Below are 19,387 nucleotides of genomic sequence, written 5' to 3'. Positions count from 1 at the left end.
GAAGGTGCGCACTATCAGTGACCAGACAAGTCGGATGTTGACATAAGAGACTAACGATTTCCGCCCAAGTCTAGAGCCAATATGGAGATGCTGTACTCAAGGCAGATGCCCTTTGTGTTTGTCATGTCTCCATGTAAATAAACGTCTATGTCCTCGTTGAGTTGCCTCACTTAAGTTATTACAATTGGTTGTCAGAAGTGGGATTATAGGCAACTCAACGAGAGGAGGTAGGATTTACAATGGCAGCTTTGAAACGATTAGACCAACTCTCAGTTAGAGAGCTTAGGAAGGAACTTCGTAACCGATATGAGATAATTGGTGGTACCAAGGAGGTGCTTACAGCTCGTCTCCGGCAAGCCTTGATAGATGAAGACGAAGATCCAGATACCTACTTATTTGAAATTGAACCGGAGATTTATGAGCTTATTGGCAAGATAAATGAAGCAATGTGTGAACAAATTAACAGTATGGGGAACAAGGTAGATAAAATGGTGTCTCGAATGAAAGAAGGGGTAGACTCGTTGGTAAAGGAGCAGTTGCCTGTAGACTCGTTGGTCAAGAAGTTGCGTGGTCAAGACTGTGGTTGCACAAACAGTGGTGACGGAGACGCTGGGGATTTGAGCGCCGTCTGTGTCTGTGTTGTGGGCAAGTCTTGTGGTTGTGACTTTCAAGACGAGAAACGTGATGGCGATTGCTGTGATGATCTCAACGGGATGTACCGAGTCGAACGGAAGGAGACAAATGAAGTATTTGTTCCTGTTGTACCTGTTACCAGTACCTTAACTGAAGTCTGTTATGTGCCTGAAGCGTTTGTTCCTGTTGTACCTGTTACCAGTACCTCAATGAGCCGGACAGATCAAGACAACCTTGGGTCTGCGTTCGAGCCTGTTGCTGTTGACTTTAAAGACCTCTGCCTTTCTTCCGGTGCCTACGAAGGAAATTCGAAGCTCGACAACTGCATCCAGAAGTTTACCATGAATTGTACGTGCGGCGCATCACACATAGAATTTAGATGCCAAGAAAACCACCAACAGAGCATATGTACTTCTACCATCATCATCGGCATTGGCATAGACGAATGTCAATCGGACTACTCTAAATCTGAGCCGTCAAGAGGAAGACATGTTCCACTTGAAACTGAAGAGACCTGTATTCTGGACGTGAAACTGTTGTCTGAGGATGACTTCGGTGCATTGGACTTTGCTTGCAACGTGGCTGCAAGCGAACCTGAAGCTCCCTTGAGAGGCGTCTGTCGGGAAGGTCTGCTGAGACAGCGTGTCCGATCAACGGCTGTGCTGAAGAAAACAGTGCTCGACCCTATCTCTTTGTGTGGCAAACGGCTACGTCATTATCGCAACAACAGCCTGGTCAACTGGAGAAAGAGAAAGCGGCACTGGAAGAAAACAATGCGGATGGCCTCGTGGGGAACACGCTCCCTGCCGCCTGTGGCTCCCACTGATCGACCTCCACCTGAACTGTCAAACCTCAGCTGCAGTGTTTCTTTTCGGGACGAAAAGTGCTAAGACGGGGGCAATGTTATGACTTTGCCATGCGCACCGCCATCCAAGATAGTGCAGAAAGAAGGTGCGCACTATCAGTGACCAGACAAGTCGGATGTTGACATAAGAGACTAACGATTTCCGCCCAAGTCTAGAGCCAATATGGAGATGCTGTACTCAAGGCAGATGCCCTTTGTGTTTGTCATGTCTCCATGTAAATAAACGTCTATGTCCTCGTTGAGTTGCCTCACTTAAGTTATTACAATATATATATATATATATATAGGCTATGCTCTCACAAGAACCTCAATTCAATCAATCTCATAAACAAGAAAATACACGAAATACAGGCTTGGCTAATTAGTCTATATTGGCTAAGAAAATCAGCTATAAAGCTTTACAGTTATAGATCTAAGTCAGAAATTGATTTGTGCACACTTACCTCTGTAACATCTTCTTTAACAATTCTGTTTCCATTCATGATTTGCTGTAAAAGTGGTGGTAAAAATCTTCGAGAATGGTTTCTTTATACGTAAAAAAAAATCTACCGGAAGTCAATTTACCACGCAACCAAGGACGCCTCCGTGAACGGGACTTGTTTATTGAAAAATATAGGCTTAGTGCGTAGAGTTGGCAGTCCATGTAATATATAGTCTATGCTTGAAACTTAGCAGAATTATTCATTATACCTAAAAAGACACGAATCAATACAAAAAAAAATAACAATTGGTTAATTAATTATTGGTAATCAACCATTATGTTTAATATAGAAATAAGTGGAATAAATGCTACTTAATGAGAGATTTGGATGTATAAATGGATTTAGTTCCCTTATTACGCCTTGCCACATTTGTCTCCCACTTCCCATTCTCGGATCAAGTTGAAGTTGTACATAATTATTCATAGTCGATGAAAATACACGAATCAATTCGAAAGTTTACCTTGTAGTAAATCAATTAGTACTAATTAATTTTTTTACATAGCAGATACATAGCAGTAATTAGCGGTTCTTTTCCTTAGATAAGCTTTTTTTCTTTTGCTTGTACTTTAAAGTAACTACCACTTTAGAAGTGAGTGCTTGATGTAGAGCATAAAATTGATTGCAGGTACTGGGCAATTACTTCACCATTGGGTCACAGACACTCACCAAAGACAGTAGTTATGTTCCTTTTAGTGGAATTACAGACTTCAATATACTCCTAAATGGTACAATACTTTACAAGTGAGTACCTCTGTCAAATTTAGAGAAGAATAAGACACAAGTCATACTAAGTAAGCTCTAAATGCAATGAAGATGATTGTCTGGACTCTAATAAAGTGCATTTCATTTGAAATGTATCTTATCAGTCTAATAAAATGCTACATTTCATTGGTTATGTATCTTATCAGTCTAATAAAATGCTACATTTCATTGGTTATGTATCTTATCAGTCTAATAAAATGCTACATTTCATTGGTTATGTATCTTATTTTTGTGAGCTTCAATACTCTCTTTCGTTGTTCAAAAAGATCCACTGTGACACGAACCTATTTGTAGCCAAGCATCTGTCTGACTCATGTTAAACTTAGGCTCTCATATTCTTTTGTCTAAAGTCAAAATTGTTAGGATGTGGAAGAAATTTGGACACGCGTCATTACCGGAGCCAACTAGGGCAATAAATTATCCATTAATATAAAGGTGCTTGGTCTTAGTTACCTCCTCCATAGCTTGGGTAGATCTATGTCCTCACCCAATGCAGTAATGGTTGGTGAACAAGCGCAAGTGACCTTTACTTTTCCTTGCAGAGATACAAGCTGATTACTACCATTTTATACACAATGGGGAACATCTCAATTCAGGAACAATGTTGTTTTTTTATTGCGAAACAATTGCCATGGATTCTATGGGCTGGTTTTATTTTGGCTTCTCTTGCAATTGTTTCAGTATGAGATCTACTGTCATACAGTCTGGTACATACGTAATCATGTTTTAAAGATTTTTACTGCCTTTATAAATGTTTTAATTCTTAAACTGTAAATGTAATATTTGCAAAAATCTCATATGGGCATTTATGATGAAATGAGTAGAACGTGAATAGATATGGATTGAAATGGAACGAGGTACTATATAGTCTAAAATTGCAACACTATATTACAATGGCATAAATAACACTGTCTCTCTACCTAATATGTTTTTAAAACCTCCCATTGCTGCATGGATTCTTTCTCTGCGGTATTCCTCCGTCTTTACGCTTTTGATTTTGTCTTTTCGGTATTCTTCCTTCTTTACGGTAGTTTTCCGTTTCTACGGTATTCCTCCTCTACAGTACTTTTTCGTCTTTACGGTATTCCTCCTTCTTTATGCTATTCCTCCCAGTTTCCTAAACTCAAGGCTGTTAGATTTTACTTTGGACCTACTTATTTTATTCCACCCAGTATTTTGTGTCTTCGGTTTTGATATTTTGGTATAAGCCTTATAAGTCTAGTGCATTATGTTAGTCCTGTTTAATTGCTTCTCATGGTTTTCTATAGTTCCTTGAGCTTCAAGTTGTTTGTTTACTTTATTTAGACTAAATTATCCACATTGTAAGTATAGATATAACAACTTCTCTTATTCCAATACAAATAAATATCAGTCGTCAGCATCGCTTAAGTTGTGAATAATGTTTAATTTTACATCATTCGTTGTTTGCAGCTCTGTTCAAGACGTGTTGCCAAGCGACTTGAAAAAATACTTTGATAGAGATTCCTTTTACTTGGACGGCTCCCTCTCAGGCCAGCACAGAGCCCCCCAGGCCTATGACGCTGTGTGGGCCATAGCCTTGGCTCTGAACAACACGTTGACCTACTTGAAACAAACAAGTAAGAATCTGTTTGACCTTCCCGTCTCCTTGCCTCGATATGGCGTTCTGGTTGAAACGTGCAAGAGAAGTGGTAGGCTTCGAGGGAAATACATAAGATTACAAGGGAAAATTTATTAGAGATAGTGCATTGAAAAACAAAACGTCTCATCGACCTTGTCCGTCACGCTTGTTTTCCCATTGGTGGATCCCCCACAATGCTTGCAATCTGTTTATAAGAATATTAGCGTGGTATTAAAGTCATAATGTATTTGCTTCTTTTGGAAAGGCTTTGCACAGAGGAGTGGTCAAAGGTCAATCTTTCCTTCGTAGCAAGTGACCGAGGTGAGTGTGAATCAAATTTCCCTTTATTAAATATTTAAATGGGCAAAGCCTCAACTCTTCATATCCCTCTGTAAGATCTTGTGTAATCGAAAGTCTCAGGTTCACATTCTAATCCTAGGAAGCTCGGTTCCTACATGAATATGTTAAATTAGTCTAAACAGCAGACCAGATGATAAGACGTTGATTTGAAACCCTGACTTACGCGACTCTTCAGTTTTGAGATCAACTTTGCTTTTTTTTTCAACACTGTTTTGAGAAAACTAACATGCTAAACTGGGTCTTGTATGTTTTAGATGCTCTGAAATTAATTAAATGCTAATTTATTAAAGAATCGAATATCGATATATGGATACATCTAATAATTTTCACATTATTTTTTTACTTTTGCAATATCTTTCAAGATGACAGCAGACGACTAGAAAATTTTACTTACAACGACTCACAGTTTTCCCGCCTTTTGCACGAAGGCATGAAAAACGTGACATTCAAGTCTCTTTCTGGAGACTTCCACTTCAATCCAAATGGCGAGCGGGAAAACGTCATAGCCATTTCTCAGTATAACAAATGTAAGTCTAGTTGAAAACATCATAGCCATTTCTCAATAACAGATGTAGGCACGAATTTTAGCTTTAATGACATCTCTTGTGCAGATGACAAATGCTAGATTCAATGACATCTCTTGTCCAGATGACAAATGTTAGCTTCAACGACATTTCTTGTCCAGATGACAAATGTTAGATTCAATGACATCTCCTGTCCAGATGACATTTGTTAGATAAGAAACAAACGTCCAACTTAGTGAATAAAAAACATTTTAAAATTAAAAAAAAACACCCCCACCACTCACTCTATCTGTAATTACATGTACATAACTAGAAGTCTAATAGATCCCAACTATAGAAACATAATAGTCATATCAAGAGATTTCAAAGGTCTATACTAATTAGAATGTAACAAACATTCATCTTCATTTCTTTAGCTTTCTTCTTTATTTGAAAATGTTTTCAAGATGTTTGAGATATGAGGCCCTTTGATTTGACTTGCCAGTGCCAAATATTACTTTGGATACTTAGAGCATTCAACTGAATACATTTAGGAAGACAGCTATAGCTTGTGTAACGTATTGTTGTGTAACTGGCATTGTTTCTATTTAGTTCTTGTCAATAAGTAGCCGATCAAGGGCCTGGTCAAAGTATGGGGAGGCCTCGGGGAGAGATTTTGTTGAGCCCACATACACACACACACTTTTTCAAAAATTTTATAAAAATCCACTAATTAATAATACCTATATCTAAAAGCTTGCGATATTTTAGAAGAAAGAAATAAGAGTTCTTGTACTTTTAATCTCATTTTCATTATATATAGATATATTATATGCATAGTTTTGTTTGAAGTACATTTTGTTACTTTGCTCAACTCTGGTTTGACGAACTGTCGTAAATCCGGATCTGCATCTCTGTATTACGCTCACACTACAAGTGGACACTTCTTGACCCCGACAGTTTTGTTCACGGTTAAATTAAAAAATATTGTCAGGAAAAAAATGGGAAAAAAAGGTAAAACGTAAAAGTTTCTGAAGCGTCAAAATTTAGATTTTAAAAAAATGTATGTTGTGGAGGCCCCTGTCCTGTGGAGTTCTCTGAGCAGTAGCCTCGCCTGCCCTCCCTTGAATCCGGCCCTGAACCGATGATCAGATTTGTGAAGAGCGGTGTTCAGAGAAACTGGTCAATCAGTGAATGCATCAATAACTATTTAGAAAAGTTTGTAAAACTAGAACAAACAAGCAAACAAACAAACAAACACGAAAGAATTTACATGACTCTTACTGCTTGAGACAATTTGGAACAGTGATGCCCAACCTAATTCAACTTGCGGGCCATTTGAATTTCCGACACGCGTGTCGCGGGCCACATAAACGAAAAGGTAAAAACGAAATGAAATTGGCCTGGGACTAGTTTGTTAGAAACCCGTGGATCTAGTACATTAATTAGTGAGATGTTTGAAGTTTTTCTTCTTTTTGCCCCTACGTAAAAATGACTTCATTTCTAGACTTAATTGTCACACCATTGTTTGTTGGCCAGTGACATGGACTAGTTGTGAAGCATGGGGTACACTTATTTATAAGGATCTTGATATTGCACGGGAGAGTTAAGAATTATGGGAAGAAAATCTCGTTTTGGGAGGTGACCACATGGTCAGTTTTTTTGTAGTCGCCATGTTCTTGAACTGTATGGATGTCTAATGTAGTTGGTTCAATAAGTATTCTCAGTTGTGTACTTAGTATATTTTATTGGATATAAGTCAATTTGTGAAACATAATATGTAATTCTTTATGGTGGGATTCGCCAGCCTAAGGTGTATTTTATTTTATAGTTAATAAAAGAAATGTCTGCTATTATGAGACTTGATTGATTAATTTTAATATGTGTTGTGCTGTGCTAATCAGAGTAGACATACGCGACGAAAAGTAGTACAACAATTCAAGTGAAACAAGGCATCTTTAATTACTTTAATATGCATAATCAAATGTTGCTTAATAGTAGTGTCATTAATAAAATGTAATCAACATTGTATCTACTTTAACCACCGACTCGTTTCCTCATCTCTTTTTGATAACTTTTCCATCAATCCTCCAATCTCTCAGTTATAGTTTAACAACCTTTCATTCGCTGCTCAAACCAAGAATGCCGCCATATTTGTTTTATAATTCCTTTAATATTTTGTTGTTTTTCTTTTCAAATCCAATATGTTGGTTGACTATCATGTTCCACAAGAAAGTAACTATCCGTTCACTTTTCCTAGACTCTACATTCATAGTCCCATTTCATAAACACACAAACAATGGTCATGGTACCAATCCATCAGAGAAAAAGTGAAGGCCCTAAAGGTAAAGATACCGTTTTCAACCTTTTTTCTTTTTGGAGGGGGGATTTTCTACACTTTGTGTCGACGATTCGGCGGGCCGAATAGAACCATTTCGCGGTCCTGATTTAGTCCCCGGGCCGTATTTCGGGCATCACTGAATAGAAAAACATGGAGGAAATTGTTATCATAATACTTGCACCACCAATCGATTAAAGAGACTTTAAAACACCCCTGGCGGTGATTGGTTTGATAACTACCACAGATAAGGGAGATAATACTTGTAAACCAAACTAATACTTTCTTTTTCCTGTAGCAATAAATGCTATTCTCTCCCCTATTCTTTACGTAGAAAACATCCACTTTTGCTTCCTGTTTATAAGACTGCATTGATCTGTCGGATTTGTTGTCTGTCTTTAACATTACAACTTTTATTAGTAATAGGTCAGGCAAAGTGTAAGTTATTAAATGTTTAATTATCCATTTAAAGGCTGTCTCTTGATGATTTCTTTATTATGAAGATAAAAAGTACCGCCCACTTCGGCAAGTCACAATCTTATTGGAGTCGCCATAAAGAAGTTTATTACTTTTACAGTATACTATTTATTGTCATTGAACGTAAATAAATGTGACTCTCGAAAAGCCAGTGAAGCGTTGTAGCCGTAACTCAAAGAATTTCACTTCAAACAAGTTTTGATTTTTTTTTAAGTCATTTGAAGAAAGATTTAATCAGTTCAATAAACGTAACGTGACGCTTAAATTTCATCAAAGAACTTTAAATATGTTTTTACAAAAGTTATTAGAAACAAAAATGTTATTGGACCAAAGAACTTCCCCTAGAGCAAGATTTTATCCAACGATTTCTTTGTTCTGCTCACACTTGACAGGTAAAGACGGTCATGATAAATACACAGCCATTGGAAACTGCACCAAGAAGAATGATACAGACAGTTGGTCTTGTTTTCTAAACAAATCAGCCATCGTGTGGTCTCAGGGTACGTCATTTTTGAAACTCAAACAATAATGAATTCACCAAACTCCCAAAGACTGTAGACAGGGGCGGACTGGCTATATAGGCATTCGGGCAAATGCCCGGTGGGCCGGTACCCAAATGCGCTGGTAGGGACACGAAAGGGCCGCATGGATGCCACTAAGGCACGCATCAAATTGTTATAGGTTTGTTTTATAAAACCTTATAAAATGGCCATCTGAGGGTTGTGTTTAAAAAAAAAAAACTTTCACAGACTCTACAGTGTAATACTGTATTAATATAACACATTTTCCGAAATATTGTGATGGCCTACATCCGTAGATAGTGCTACTAGAAGGCTTCATCCTTTTAGGGCCTACACATTTAGCGAAAAGCAACATAAGGTATATATTTGTATACAGATTTAGAGTTCACTGTATGCATGCATACCGATACATTATCATACTTAGCATAATGACTTTGAGCACAGGTAGGTCTATAACTAGATGCCCATTATATGATAATATACAATTTATTGGCCGGATTGTCTAGAAATGCCCGGGCCGATTTCGACACCCAGTCCGCCCCTGACTGTAGATTTGTATATATATATATATATATATATATATATATATATATATATATATATATATATATATATATATATGCACATATATGTGCGGAACTCACTCAAAAACTGACTTTCTAGACTACATCCAGTGCACTATGTCTTTCTTGTTTTCACTGATTAAAAGTTGATGATAATTTTTTTTTCCATTTCTCTTCAAAGCCTAACTCAAAATCTCTTAAAGAAACGTAATACACTTGTTCAATGTCCAGGTAAAACTCCAGTGGACGGTGTCCAGCAGAAGATTAAACTAATCAACATCAATTGTAAATACAGATACATCTTTTGGGGCGTTTCTTGTCTTGGTATCGTGCTGACCTTGGCCTTGCTGGTGTTTAACGTCACAAAGAGGAAACACAGGTCAGTTGGTTTGCTCTACATTTCTGTTACAGACTTGTTGCTTCTGAAATGTCCACAAAGTCAGAGAAAGACCACACCTCGCTCCGATGGCTGGGGATGTTTGTGCTTAACCATCAGGGCTTCTCATTCTGTCGAGTCCCACGTGCACGCAGTATATTAAGAACACTTTCTCGTTTCAACAACATTCCAACATTGTCGATTTCTGACTTGGTCTTTCCTGAACATTTTTGTATCGACAAATATATTTCCCCCAATGTATTAGTATCGATACTTTGTCAACAGGATCGTCAAAATGTCTTCCCCAAGTATCAACAATGTAATTCTGCTGGGATGTCTGATGGCCTATAGTACAGTCTTTATCATGGACTACGCCAGGTCGGGAGCTCATGTCGCATGTGTTGTAAGTAACCATAGCGACATTTCAAAACATGTAACAAGAAAAACATTAAAAAAATACATAAAAAAAAACAAAGCTTATATTAAGCGTATTTGTATCAATTAGTTTGGATCAGTCATGTAATTAAATTTATAATAGATCTAGACTAACAATAAAAAAGTGTTTATACAAATAGAAATAAAAGCAAACAATCTGAATTCAAACTTTTCTCAGGCTTCTCAAGCCAACGCGGTAACCACTCTGCTAGCGAAGAGTCTATGAACATGGAAGATTGTAGAGTTATCTCTCTTGTTTCTATTTCATGTTTGTGTTCACTAAGCCTGAGACGGGAGCATAATATAAAGGGGACAAATTCAGCTTATTCCACCACTTCAGTCAAGTACTATTTCTTTCCCTTGTTTGAGATACCAAACTGAGTAATTTATTACCAATAGTTATTAACTAATTGGTTATTGTTTAAAATTGATTCTTGTGTTGTCAGGTAAAAGAAATAATTGTGCAAAATTTCAGTTTGATCCGAGATTGAGTGTCGGAGAAATAATGTGTACAAACTTTTGGCCAGACACACAAACAGAGTGAGTTGATATAAGCTTTGTAAAAAAGTAGTGTGATTTGCTTACAACAAAAACGTGGGGTTCGATTCCATAAATAACTTGTCGGGAGGGGTTATTGCGAGAGTGAATATGTTACTTTGTTGATATTTTAATATGATAGTTATATCCATTTGTACTCCCAGACCCAGGTTATGAATGTGAAAAGTCTTGCACGTGTTATGAACTGAATGGTTTAGTCTTCATAGAATGTGCGAGAGAGTGTATCAGTTAGTGAGGTTTTGTTCCCGGTCCAGGAAGGTTGTTTATGTATTTATATTTCCTGAGAGTTGATGTCATTGTCTTCCAGTAGTGTCCAGTATAACTTGTAGTATCTTACAGTAGTGTCCAGTATAACTTGTAGTATCTTACAGTAGTGTCCAGTATAACTTGTAGACTCTTACAGTAGTGTCCAGTATAACTTGTAGTATCTTACAGTAGTGTCCAGTATAACTTGTAGCATCTTACAGTAGTGTCCATTATAACTTGTAGCATCTTACAGTAGTGTCCAGTATAACTTATAGTATTGTTACGAATCTCACTATCCAGGCTCTCTGCAAACTGCACCATACACCACCAACTTAAAGAACTTGACAACTCAGGGCTCCAAAGTAACGTTAACACTTTAATAGTTGAATAAGTAACAGCCAATACTGTACAATTGGCAACACGTACACTGTACAAATATCTCTCTTGTTAATAGCCGTTCCACCGTATCGACTCTTGCACTGGCCTCTCCGTCTCGTTCCGGGCTTGCACTGGGTTCAACAGTTCAGGACTGACTTCACACACTAGGCTCGTTGTGTCGGACTCGATCGCAGACCAAGATCAAGACGCCAGCCGTCTCAACTGTACTTGACAGTACTCCGCACTGAACCGTCGTAATGTTCCGTACAGAACCACACCGCTGAACTGTGCTGTAGTCGACCGGACTGTAGTGAACCGGGCTCTGAACCCCTGCCGTGAACCGTCTTGACTGCGACACCTCCGCTCTTATATAGGGTCCCTACTGGCCTTCTCGAACCGGACAGAACGCCGCTCGACGTTTCTAGGTGGTCAGATGACTACAATTCTCGTGACGCTCCTGAGCTGTGTTCACGACGCCGATCCTTCCCGAACCGCCGTCGATCCTTCCCGAACCGCCGTGTTGACACTCGTCTCGGCTGACCATCGTAACTCGTCACGGTTGACCGCTCGTCTAGCGCTGGCCTGGGTCGATTTGCGTCGGCTGACTACACTCACGCCACTACCCCTCTCTGTGCCACCACCAAGTTTATAACACTGCCCCCTCCTTAGATCTGTCCGTCCCGGACAGAATCAAGCTCATAACATTGGCTGTGAAGTTTCATCGCTGTAGGTGGGGGTCGATCAGTGGCAGTTGGCTTGCCTCTTGAGCTTGACGGAGCCATCCATGTTGCAGTCAGCAATGGTCGCTTCCTTCTTCTCCTCCAGTTTGCCTTGACCTGCTTGCATGGACGTCGTGCTTTCATCGCCATCCATGTTGAATTTAGAAAACGTTTTCTTCTCCTCCAGTTAGCCTTCGTCTGGTTGTATCGACCTCGTGATCGCATGGTCATCCATATTGCACTCAGCAAAAGTCGCCTTCTTCTTCTTCTCCGCCAGTTGGTCTTCATGTGGCTGCAGTGATATCGAGGTTGCATCGTCATCCATCGTGCATTCAACAAAAGTAGCCTTCTTCTTCTTCTCCGCCAGTTGATCTTCATGTGGCTGCAGTTATTTCTTGGTAGCATCACCCTGCACGTTGGACTAAGCAAACGCCGCCTTCTTCTTTTCCTCCAGTTGATCGTCCTCTTGTTGCAGTGACGTTGTAGTTGCATCGCTCTCTTGTCATTTGGTACTGAGGGCAGCCACTCGACACATGGAGAGGTATAGGATGTAAGGGCAGGGATTACCAAGATTGTTGGCAAAAGAGGTGGCTTCATAGGGCTTTGCGAAGAAGGACTGGGATGGGCTTCAAATCCACAGGACAGGGAATTGTGGAACATGTCATCATCTTCAGCCTTGTCTGGAGGGCATGCTCGTGGGGCAGGTTGGCAACACTCCTCGTGCAAAGGTCCCTCGTCTTCGGCTTCAGGCTCCATTCGGCTTTCTTCACCACCATCAGGACCTCTCTCTCTCGTCTCAGTATCGGGCCAATCACTTGTTGGTTTCAGACCTTGTCGATGACTTTCGTCTTTCAAATGTCCATCAATGTCAACGTCAGATTGCCTTGGATTCTCTTTACCACCATCAGGACTTTCCTCTCCAGTCTTGGCAGCTGGACCAACGTCTGTTAGGTTCGGACCTTGCTGGTATCTCTTAGCTTGCAAATGTCCCTCAACAGCTTCGTCAGATTTCATTGGGTTCTTATGGTCACCATCAGGGCTTCTCTCGATGGTCTTAGAATCTGGGCAAGCGTCAGTAGGGTCCCACCTTCGTACGCCACTTGCAACTTGCAAACGTTCCTCAGCAAAATGCTTGGACGCGGAGCAAACATTCACTTGATATGTCTTGCTGTTTGAGGTGCTCATATCAGGTACAGCTGCATCACAAGCTTCGTTCGAACTATGGGCAGCTTCCATTGTCTCTTCATCTGTCTCTTTCGGCTCCACAGGTCTGTACTCCCTGTTTTCAGATTGACAGGCAGCACCACATTCATCAGCATTGCCGTTGTCACTGCATATTTCTTCAAAGCTTTGGGTGGCTAGTAGTTCATTGTTTAACGATGGCGCAGCTCCTTTATCTTTCAAGTCTCTTTGGTCGTACAGGGTTTCTTCCACCACATTCATCGTTTTCACCACGGGGCTCGTGATTTCCTTCACTGAGATATACATCTTTTCAAGCTTGGTACAGATCTCTTCGTTGGACTTCTTCCATGTCATACTCATCTCGTCTCGTACAGAGTTCAAGAGCTCTCTAAAATCTGGTGCGACTTCAAACAGATACGTGTCCGGGTCTTCGTCTTCTTCCACTATGTCTTCCCGGAGGCGTGCTTGTAAGGTTTCCTTGTTTCCACATGCCTTCAGCCCTCGTTCACGGAGTTCTTGCTTCAGTTCTCTAAATTCAAGTTCGTACAGCAGTTTCAGACGAGCCATAGTAGATCCGATCCAATCCGATTCCGATCCGATCCCACTTCTGACACCAGTGTTACGAATCTCACTATCCAGGCTCTCTGCAAACTGCACCATACACCACCAACTTAAAGAACTTGACAACTCAGGGCTCCAAAGTAACGTAACACTTTAATAGTTGAATAAGTAACAGCCAATACTGTACAATTGGCAACACGTACACTGTACAAATATCTCTCTTGTTAATAGCCGTTCCACCGTACCGACTCTTGCACTGGCCTCTCCGTCTCGTTCCGGGCTTGCACTGGGTTCAACAGTTCAGGACTGACTTCACACACTAGGCTCGTTGTGTCGGACTCGATCGCAGACCAAGATCAAGACGCCAGCCGTCTCAACTGTACTTGACAGTACTCCGCACTGAACCGTCGTAATGTTCCGTACAGAACCACACCGCTGAACTGTGCTGTAGTCGACCGGACTGTAGTGAACCGGGCTCTGAACCCCTGCCGTGAACCGTCTTGACTGCGACACCTCCGCTCTTATATAGGGTCCCTACTGGCCTTCTCGAACCGGACAGAACGCCGCTCGACGTTTCTAGGTGGTCAGATGACTACAATTCTCGTGACGCTCCTGAGCTGTGTTCACGACGCCGATCCTTCCCGAACCGCCGTCGATCCTTCCCGAACCGCCGTGTTGACACTCGTCTCGGCTGACCATCGTAACTCGTCACGGTTGACCGCTCGTCTAGCGCTGGCCTGGGTCGATTTGCGTCGGCTGACTACACTCACGCCACTACCCCTCTCTGTGCCACCACCAAGTTTATAACAGTATCTTACAGTAGTGTCCAGTATAACTTGTAGACTCTTACAGTAGTGTCCAGTATAACTTGTAGTATCTTACAGTAGTGTCCAGTATAACTTGTAGCATCTTACAGTAGTGTCCATTATAACTTGTAGCATCTTACAGTAGTGTCCAGTATAACTTATAGTATCTTACAGTAGTGTCCAGTATAACTTGTAGACTCTTACAGTAGTGTCCAGTATAACTTGTAGTATCTTACAGTAGTGTCCATTATAACTTGTAGCATCTTACAGTAGTGTCTAGTATAACTTGTAGTATCTTACAGTAGTGTCCAGTATAACTTGTAGTATCTTACAGTAGTGTCCATTATAACTTGTAGCATCTTACAGTAGTGTCTAGTATAACTTGTAGTATCTTACAGTAGTGTCCAGTATAACTTGTAGTATCTTACAGTAGTGTCCAGTATAACTAGTAGTATCGTAAAGTATGGAGTAGTTACAGGCTAGTATAACTTGTAGCATCGTAAATTAGTGTCCAGGAACTTATTAGGTCGTAAAATATTACCCACTATTTTGTAATTCCCTGCAGTGACTTATAGTTTCGTATAATTCTGTGCAGCAGCATGCAGTATGTCTAAAGGGTTTTGAAATGTATATTAATGTTTTGTTCAGTGTCGGGCAGTTGGTAATACTGTAATGTGTCCAGTATCTTGTGATGTTGTGCTGTGTAGTGCAGCCCCTTATAGATTCATGCAAGTCAATTATTCTGACTCTAGGTCAACAACTTTTGTTTCTATTTCCCAAGCTACACAATTTTTGTTTAACCTTTTCAGGCTCACACCTTTCTACTCATCCTGAGTTTCTCTTTGTGTTTTGGCGCTTTGTTTGCCAAGACCTGGAGAGTGTACGAGATTTTTACCACTGAACTAAAGGTTCTCAAAACAAAGGTGAGTTCTTGATAGTCTTGTTATTAGTTGCCAATTTGTTTTCAAATACTTTTTAAGTCACAGAGTGAAAATCTAATGCTTCCTCAATGTTGAAGTTACTTTGTGTCTAAAAACAGAAGCGCTTAGAAAATGTCATTTCATTTGGAAAAACAAAACAATGGTTATCAAAACTTCCTGTATCTTGTACACCGGATATATCGATATAATGGTTGTGGATATCTGGTCATGTCCAGTAGAAATATGATTCGTCTGAGTGAGTGTTTCAATTTGAGTATTACTTTAGGTCCTTGTATTTGTGAATATAATTTAAATATTCAAGATGTATTATTATTAATCCTTGTTTTTTTTTACATGCTTGAACGAAGGTTTTATTCAATACGATAAGATTATAGTTTGGTGTACATTTCTACATTTTGACAGATGTTGAAAGATGGCAGTTTATTTCTGATAGTGGCGGTACTTGTTATAGTCAATAACCTAATGCTGGTAGGATGGGTCCTGGCATCGCCTCAAGCTCCAACGTTGGTTAACATAAGCACTACCCCAGTAAGTCAAAGTTAGAAGACCAATGTAATTTTAAAAGTTTGTTTTTTAATATGCTTGTTGCATTTCTCATTTTGAGCACCAAGTAGTCTTAGGGTTAGGGTTAGAGTTGAAATGACCACTGAGATTTAGAATCATTATTTAAAGACACTGGCAGATCCAGCGACCCCAAGCTGTGTTGGCTATATACGGTTCCTTTGGGCCTTACAGTTGCGTGGAGGGTTGACTGCTGTGTTGGCAACAGAGTCACTGGCCAACGAGATGAGCCCATGTCGTCTACAGCTAAAGGAAGCACCTTTAAAGACAGCCCTTTGCCTTCCTTGTAGACATGTAAAGGAATCTTGCGAAGGCAGTGTGCCAAAAGCATTTTGTTGTCATGTATACACCCTTAATGGGTCCCACGGGATCATTTTACCTTTTTTTTTTATAAATAGTTTAATACATATTTCAATTTAGATTTAGACTAAAGTAACTATTTAATGAGCTTCAATGTCTCTATTTCTCAGATGATATTGTAAGTACAACGAAATGTCTAGTAAACCAAGTACAACTTTGTTCGACTACATAACAAATCATATCATTGGCACATTGACATAAGAAAAATAAGAAAATTTTGGTCTAAATGTGAAAAAAAGATGAAAATGTCAAAGATTATTTTTTAGCAGCCTGTTTCTCCGTAGTTGACCTTAGATGTAACCATCTTGTTCTAATCTTGTTCTAATCTTGTTCTAATCTTGTTCTAATCTTGTTCTAATCTTGTTCTAGTCTTGTTCTAATCTTGTTCTAATCTTGTTCTAGTCTTGTTCTAATCTTGTTCTAATCTTGTTTTAATCTTGTTCTAATCTTGTTCTAGTTATCTAATGATTCAAAGAACAGTTTAAAAAGTGTGGCGAATGAAATATTGAAATAGGAAGAAACGTGCATATATATATACAATCATAGACATATATATATAGACTGGACGATAAAGAACAAATTATTATCGGAAATATTTGGGAAAAGATAAGTGTGTAGATCCACATCACAAACCTATATATATTTGCCTATGTCTATGATTATAAAACAAAGACAAAATATTGGGAATATGGCAGTTTTGCACTTTTCAAAACTAAAGATCAAAGGTATATATTGGCTGAAATGTTAGTCCTAGAATTTATAGCTCAATCGCCGCCATTTTTTTTCACATAGATATAGTACATAAAACATATTGACTCCCCCCAAATAAAAATAACTTCCTACTTCCAGTTTATATTTATTTATGTCTATGTATACAATATACAATATACAATATATATATATATATATATATATGCTACACTGGCAGAGCTGAACTCGATGACACGGAGTGGAGGGGGGCTGAAAATTTCAACTACGTCACAGATATATGTGTGTGTGTGTGTGACATGATTTTGTAAAGCTTGTATTCTTCCACAGTCGGAGAGTGACAAAGACATTGAATATATCAACCAGTATCAAAAATGTGATTCTAAATATAGACTACATTTTACGTCTGCTGTCTTGGCTATTCAAGGAATCGTCATTTTGTTTGGCACATTTCTAGCCATTCAGACACGCAAGGTGAGTACAAGTCTTGTTTGGTACATTTCTAGCCATTCAGACACGCAAGGTGAGTACAAGTCTTGTTTGGTACATTTCTAGCCATTCAGACACGCAAGGTGAGTACAAGTCTTGTTTGGCACATTTCTAGCCATTCAGACACGCAAGGTAAATACTTTTGGAAAAAAAACACTAACCTATATATTAGTTTTACTTCTACCTCATAATCATAGCAGATTTTGTTTTTAATGTTTTCAACAATCTTTATGATAAAAAATTAAGTGCAATGACAAGTCAGTACTAAATAGTACCTTCTAATGGCCTCTATGCAATGACAAGTCAGTACTAAATAGTAACTTCTAATGGCCTCTATGCAATGACAAGTCAGTACTAAATAGTACCTTCTAATGGCCTCTATGCAATGACAAGTCAGTACTAAATAGTACCTTCTAATGGCCTCTATGCAATGACAAGTCAGTACTAAATAGTAACTTCTAATGGCCTCTATGCAATGACAAGTCAGTACTAAATAGTACCTTCTAATGGCCTCTATGCAATGACAAGTCAGTACTAAATAGTAACTTCTAATGGCCTCTATGCAATGACAAGTCAGTACTAAATAGTAACTTCTAATGGCCTCTATGCAATGACAAGTCAGTACTAAATAGTACCTTCTAATGGCCTCTATGCAATGACAAGTCAGTACTAAATAGTAACTTCTAATGGCCTCTATGCAATGACAAGTCAGTACTAAATAGTAACTTCTAATGGCTTCTATGCAATGACAAGTCAGTACTAAATAGTAACTTCTAATGGCCTCTATGCAATGACAAGTCAGTACTAAATAGTAACTTCTAATGGCTTCTATGCAATGACAAGTCAGTACTAAATAGTAACTTCTAATGGCCTCTATGCAATGACAAGTCAGTACTAAATAGTAACTTCTAATGGCCTCTATGCAATGACAAGTCAGTACTAAATAGTACCTTCTAATGGCCTCTATGCAATGACAAGTCAGTACTAAATAGTACCTTCTAATGGCCTCTATGCAATGACAAGTCAGTACTAAATAGTAACTTCTAATGGCCTCTATGCAATGACAAGTCAGTACTAAATAGTAACTTCTAATGGCCTCTATGCAATGACAAGTCAGTACTAAATAGTAACTTCTAATGGCCTCTATGCAATGACAAGTCAGTACTAAATAGTAACTTCTAATGGCCTCTATGCAATGACAAGTCAGTACTAAATAGTAACTTCTAATGGCCTCTATGCAATGACAAGTCAGTACTAAATAGTACCTTCTAATGGCCTCTATGCAATGACAAGTCAGTACTAAATAGTACCTTCTAATGGCCTCTATGCAATGACAAGTCAGTACTAAATAGTACCTTCTAATGGCCTCTACGCTATGACAAGTCAGTACTAAATAGTAACTTCTAATGGCTTCTATGCAATGACAAGTCAGTACTAAATAGTAACTTCTAATGGCCTCTACGCTATGACAAGTCAGTACTAAATAGTAACTTCTAATGGCCTCTATGCAATGACAAGTCAGTACTAAATAGTAACTTCTAATGGCCTCTATGCAATGACAAGTCAGTACTAAATAGTAACTTCTAATGGCCTCTATGCAATGACAAGTCAGTACTAAATAGTAACTTCTAATGGTCTCTATGCAATCACAAGTCAGTACTAAATAGTACCTTCTAATGGCCTCTATGCAATGACAAGTCAGTACTAAATAGTAACTTCTAATGGCCTCTATGTTATGACTAGGTTACAGTATCATTCTAATCATGGGCAGACAATCTAAATTCAAACATCTGATCTGCTAATCTTGACCAGCTGTTCACTAGTGGTTCATTTGTGTGATCCAGACTTAATCTTGTTACAAACATAGAGAAGAAGAAAGAAAAAACCCGGAAGTAAGAAATACACAAATCTAGAGCATAATAAAACTTAAGATGAGGGGGAAAAAAAAGGTTTAGCATTAAGA

General features: G+C 39.0%; 1 protein-coding gene across 1 annotated transcript in view; it reads left to right on the top strand.

The window, feature by feature from the left end:
- LOC106074840 (gamma-aminobutyric acid type B receptor subunit 1-like) overlaps positions 1–19,387 on the top strand; it is a 37,450-nt gene that overhangs the window by 14,597 nt on the left and 3,466 nt on the right. The window contains exons 6-15 of the mRNA XM_056032223.1: positions 2,606–2,721; positions 4,174–4,340; positions 5,065–5,229; positions 7,842–7,873; positions 8,235–8,520; positions 9,336–9,483; positions 9,766–9,883; positions 15,175–15,288; positions 15,709–15,834; positions 17,266–17,409. Coding sequence (XP_055888198.1) covers positions 2,606–2,721; positions 4,174–4,340; positions 5,065–5,229; positions 7,842–7,873; positions 8,235–8,520; positions 9,336–9,483; positions 9,766–9,883; positions 15,175–15,288; positions 15,709–15,834; positions 17,266–17,409 — 1,416 coding nt within the window. The remainder of the gene's footprint in view (positions 1–2,605; positions 2,722–4,173; positions 4,341–5,064; positions 5,230–7,841; positions 7,874–8,234; positions 8,521–9,335; positions 9,484–9,765; positions 9,884–15,174; positions 15,289–15,708; positions 15,835–17,265; positions 17,410–19,387) is intronic.

This window comes from Biomphalaria glabrata, chromosome 6 (assembly GCF_947242115.1).
Source record: "Biomphalaria glabrata chromosome 6, xgBioGlab47.1, whole genome shotgun sequence".
Taxonomy (NCBI): domain Eukaryota; kingdom Metazoa; phylum Mollusca; class Gastropoda; family Planorbidae; genus Biomphalaria; species Biomphalaria glabrata.
Note: the sequence above shows the minus strand (reverse complement) of the source record. Positions and strands in the feature narration are given on the sequence as shown.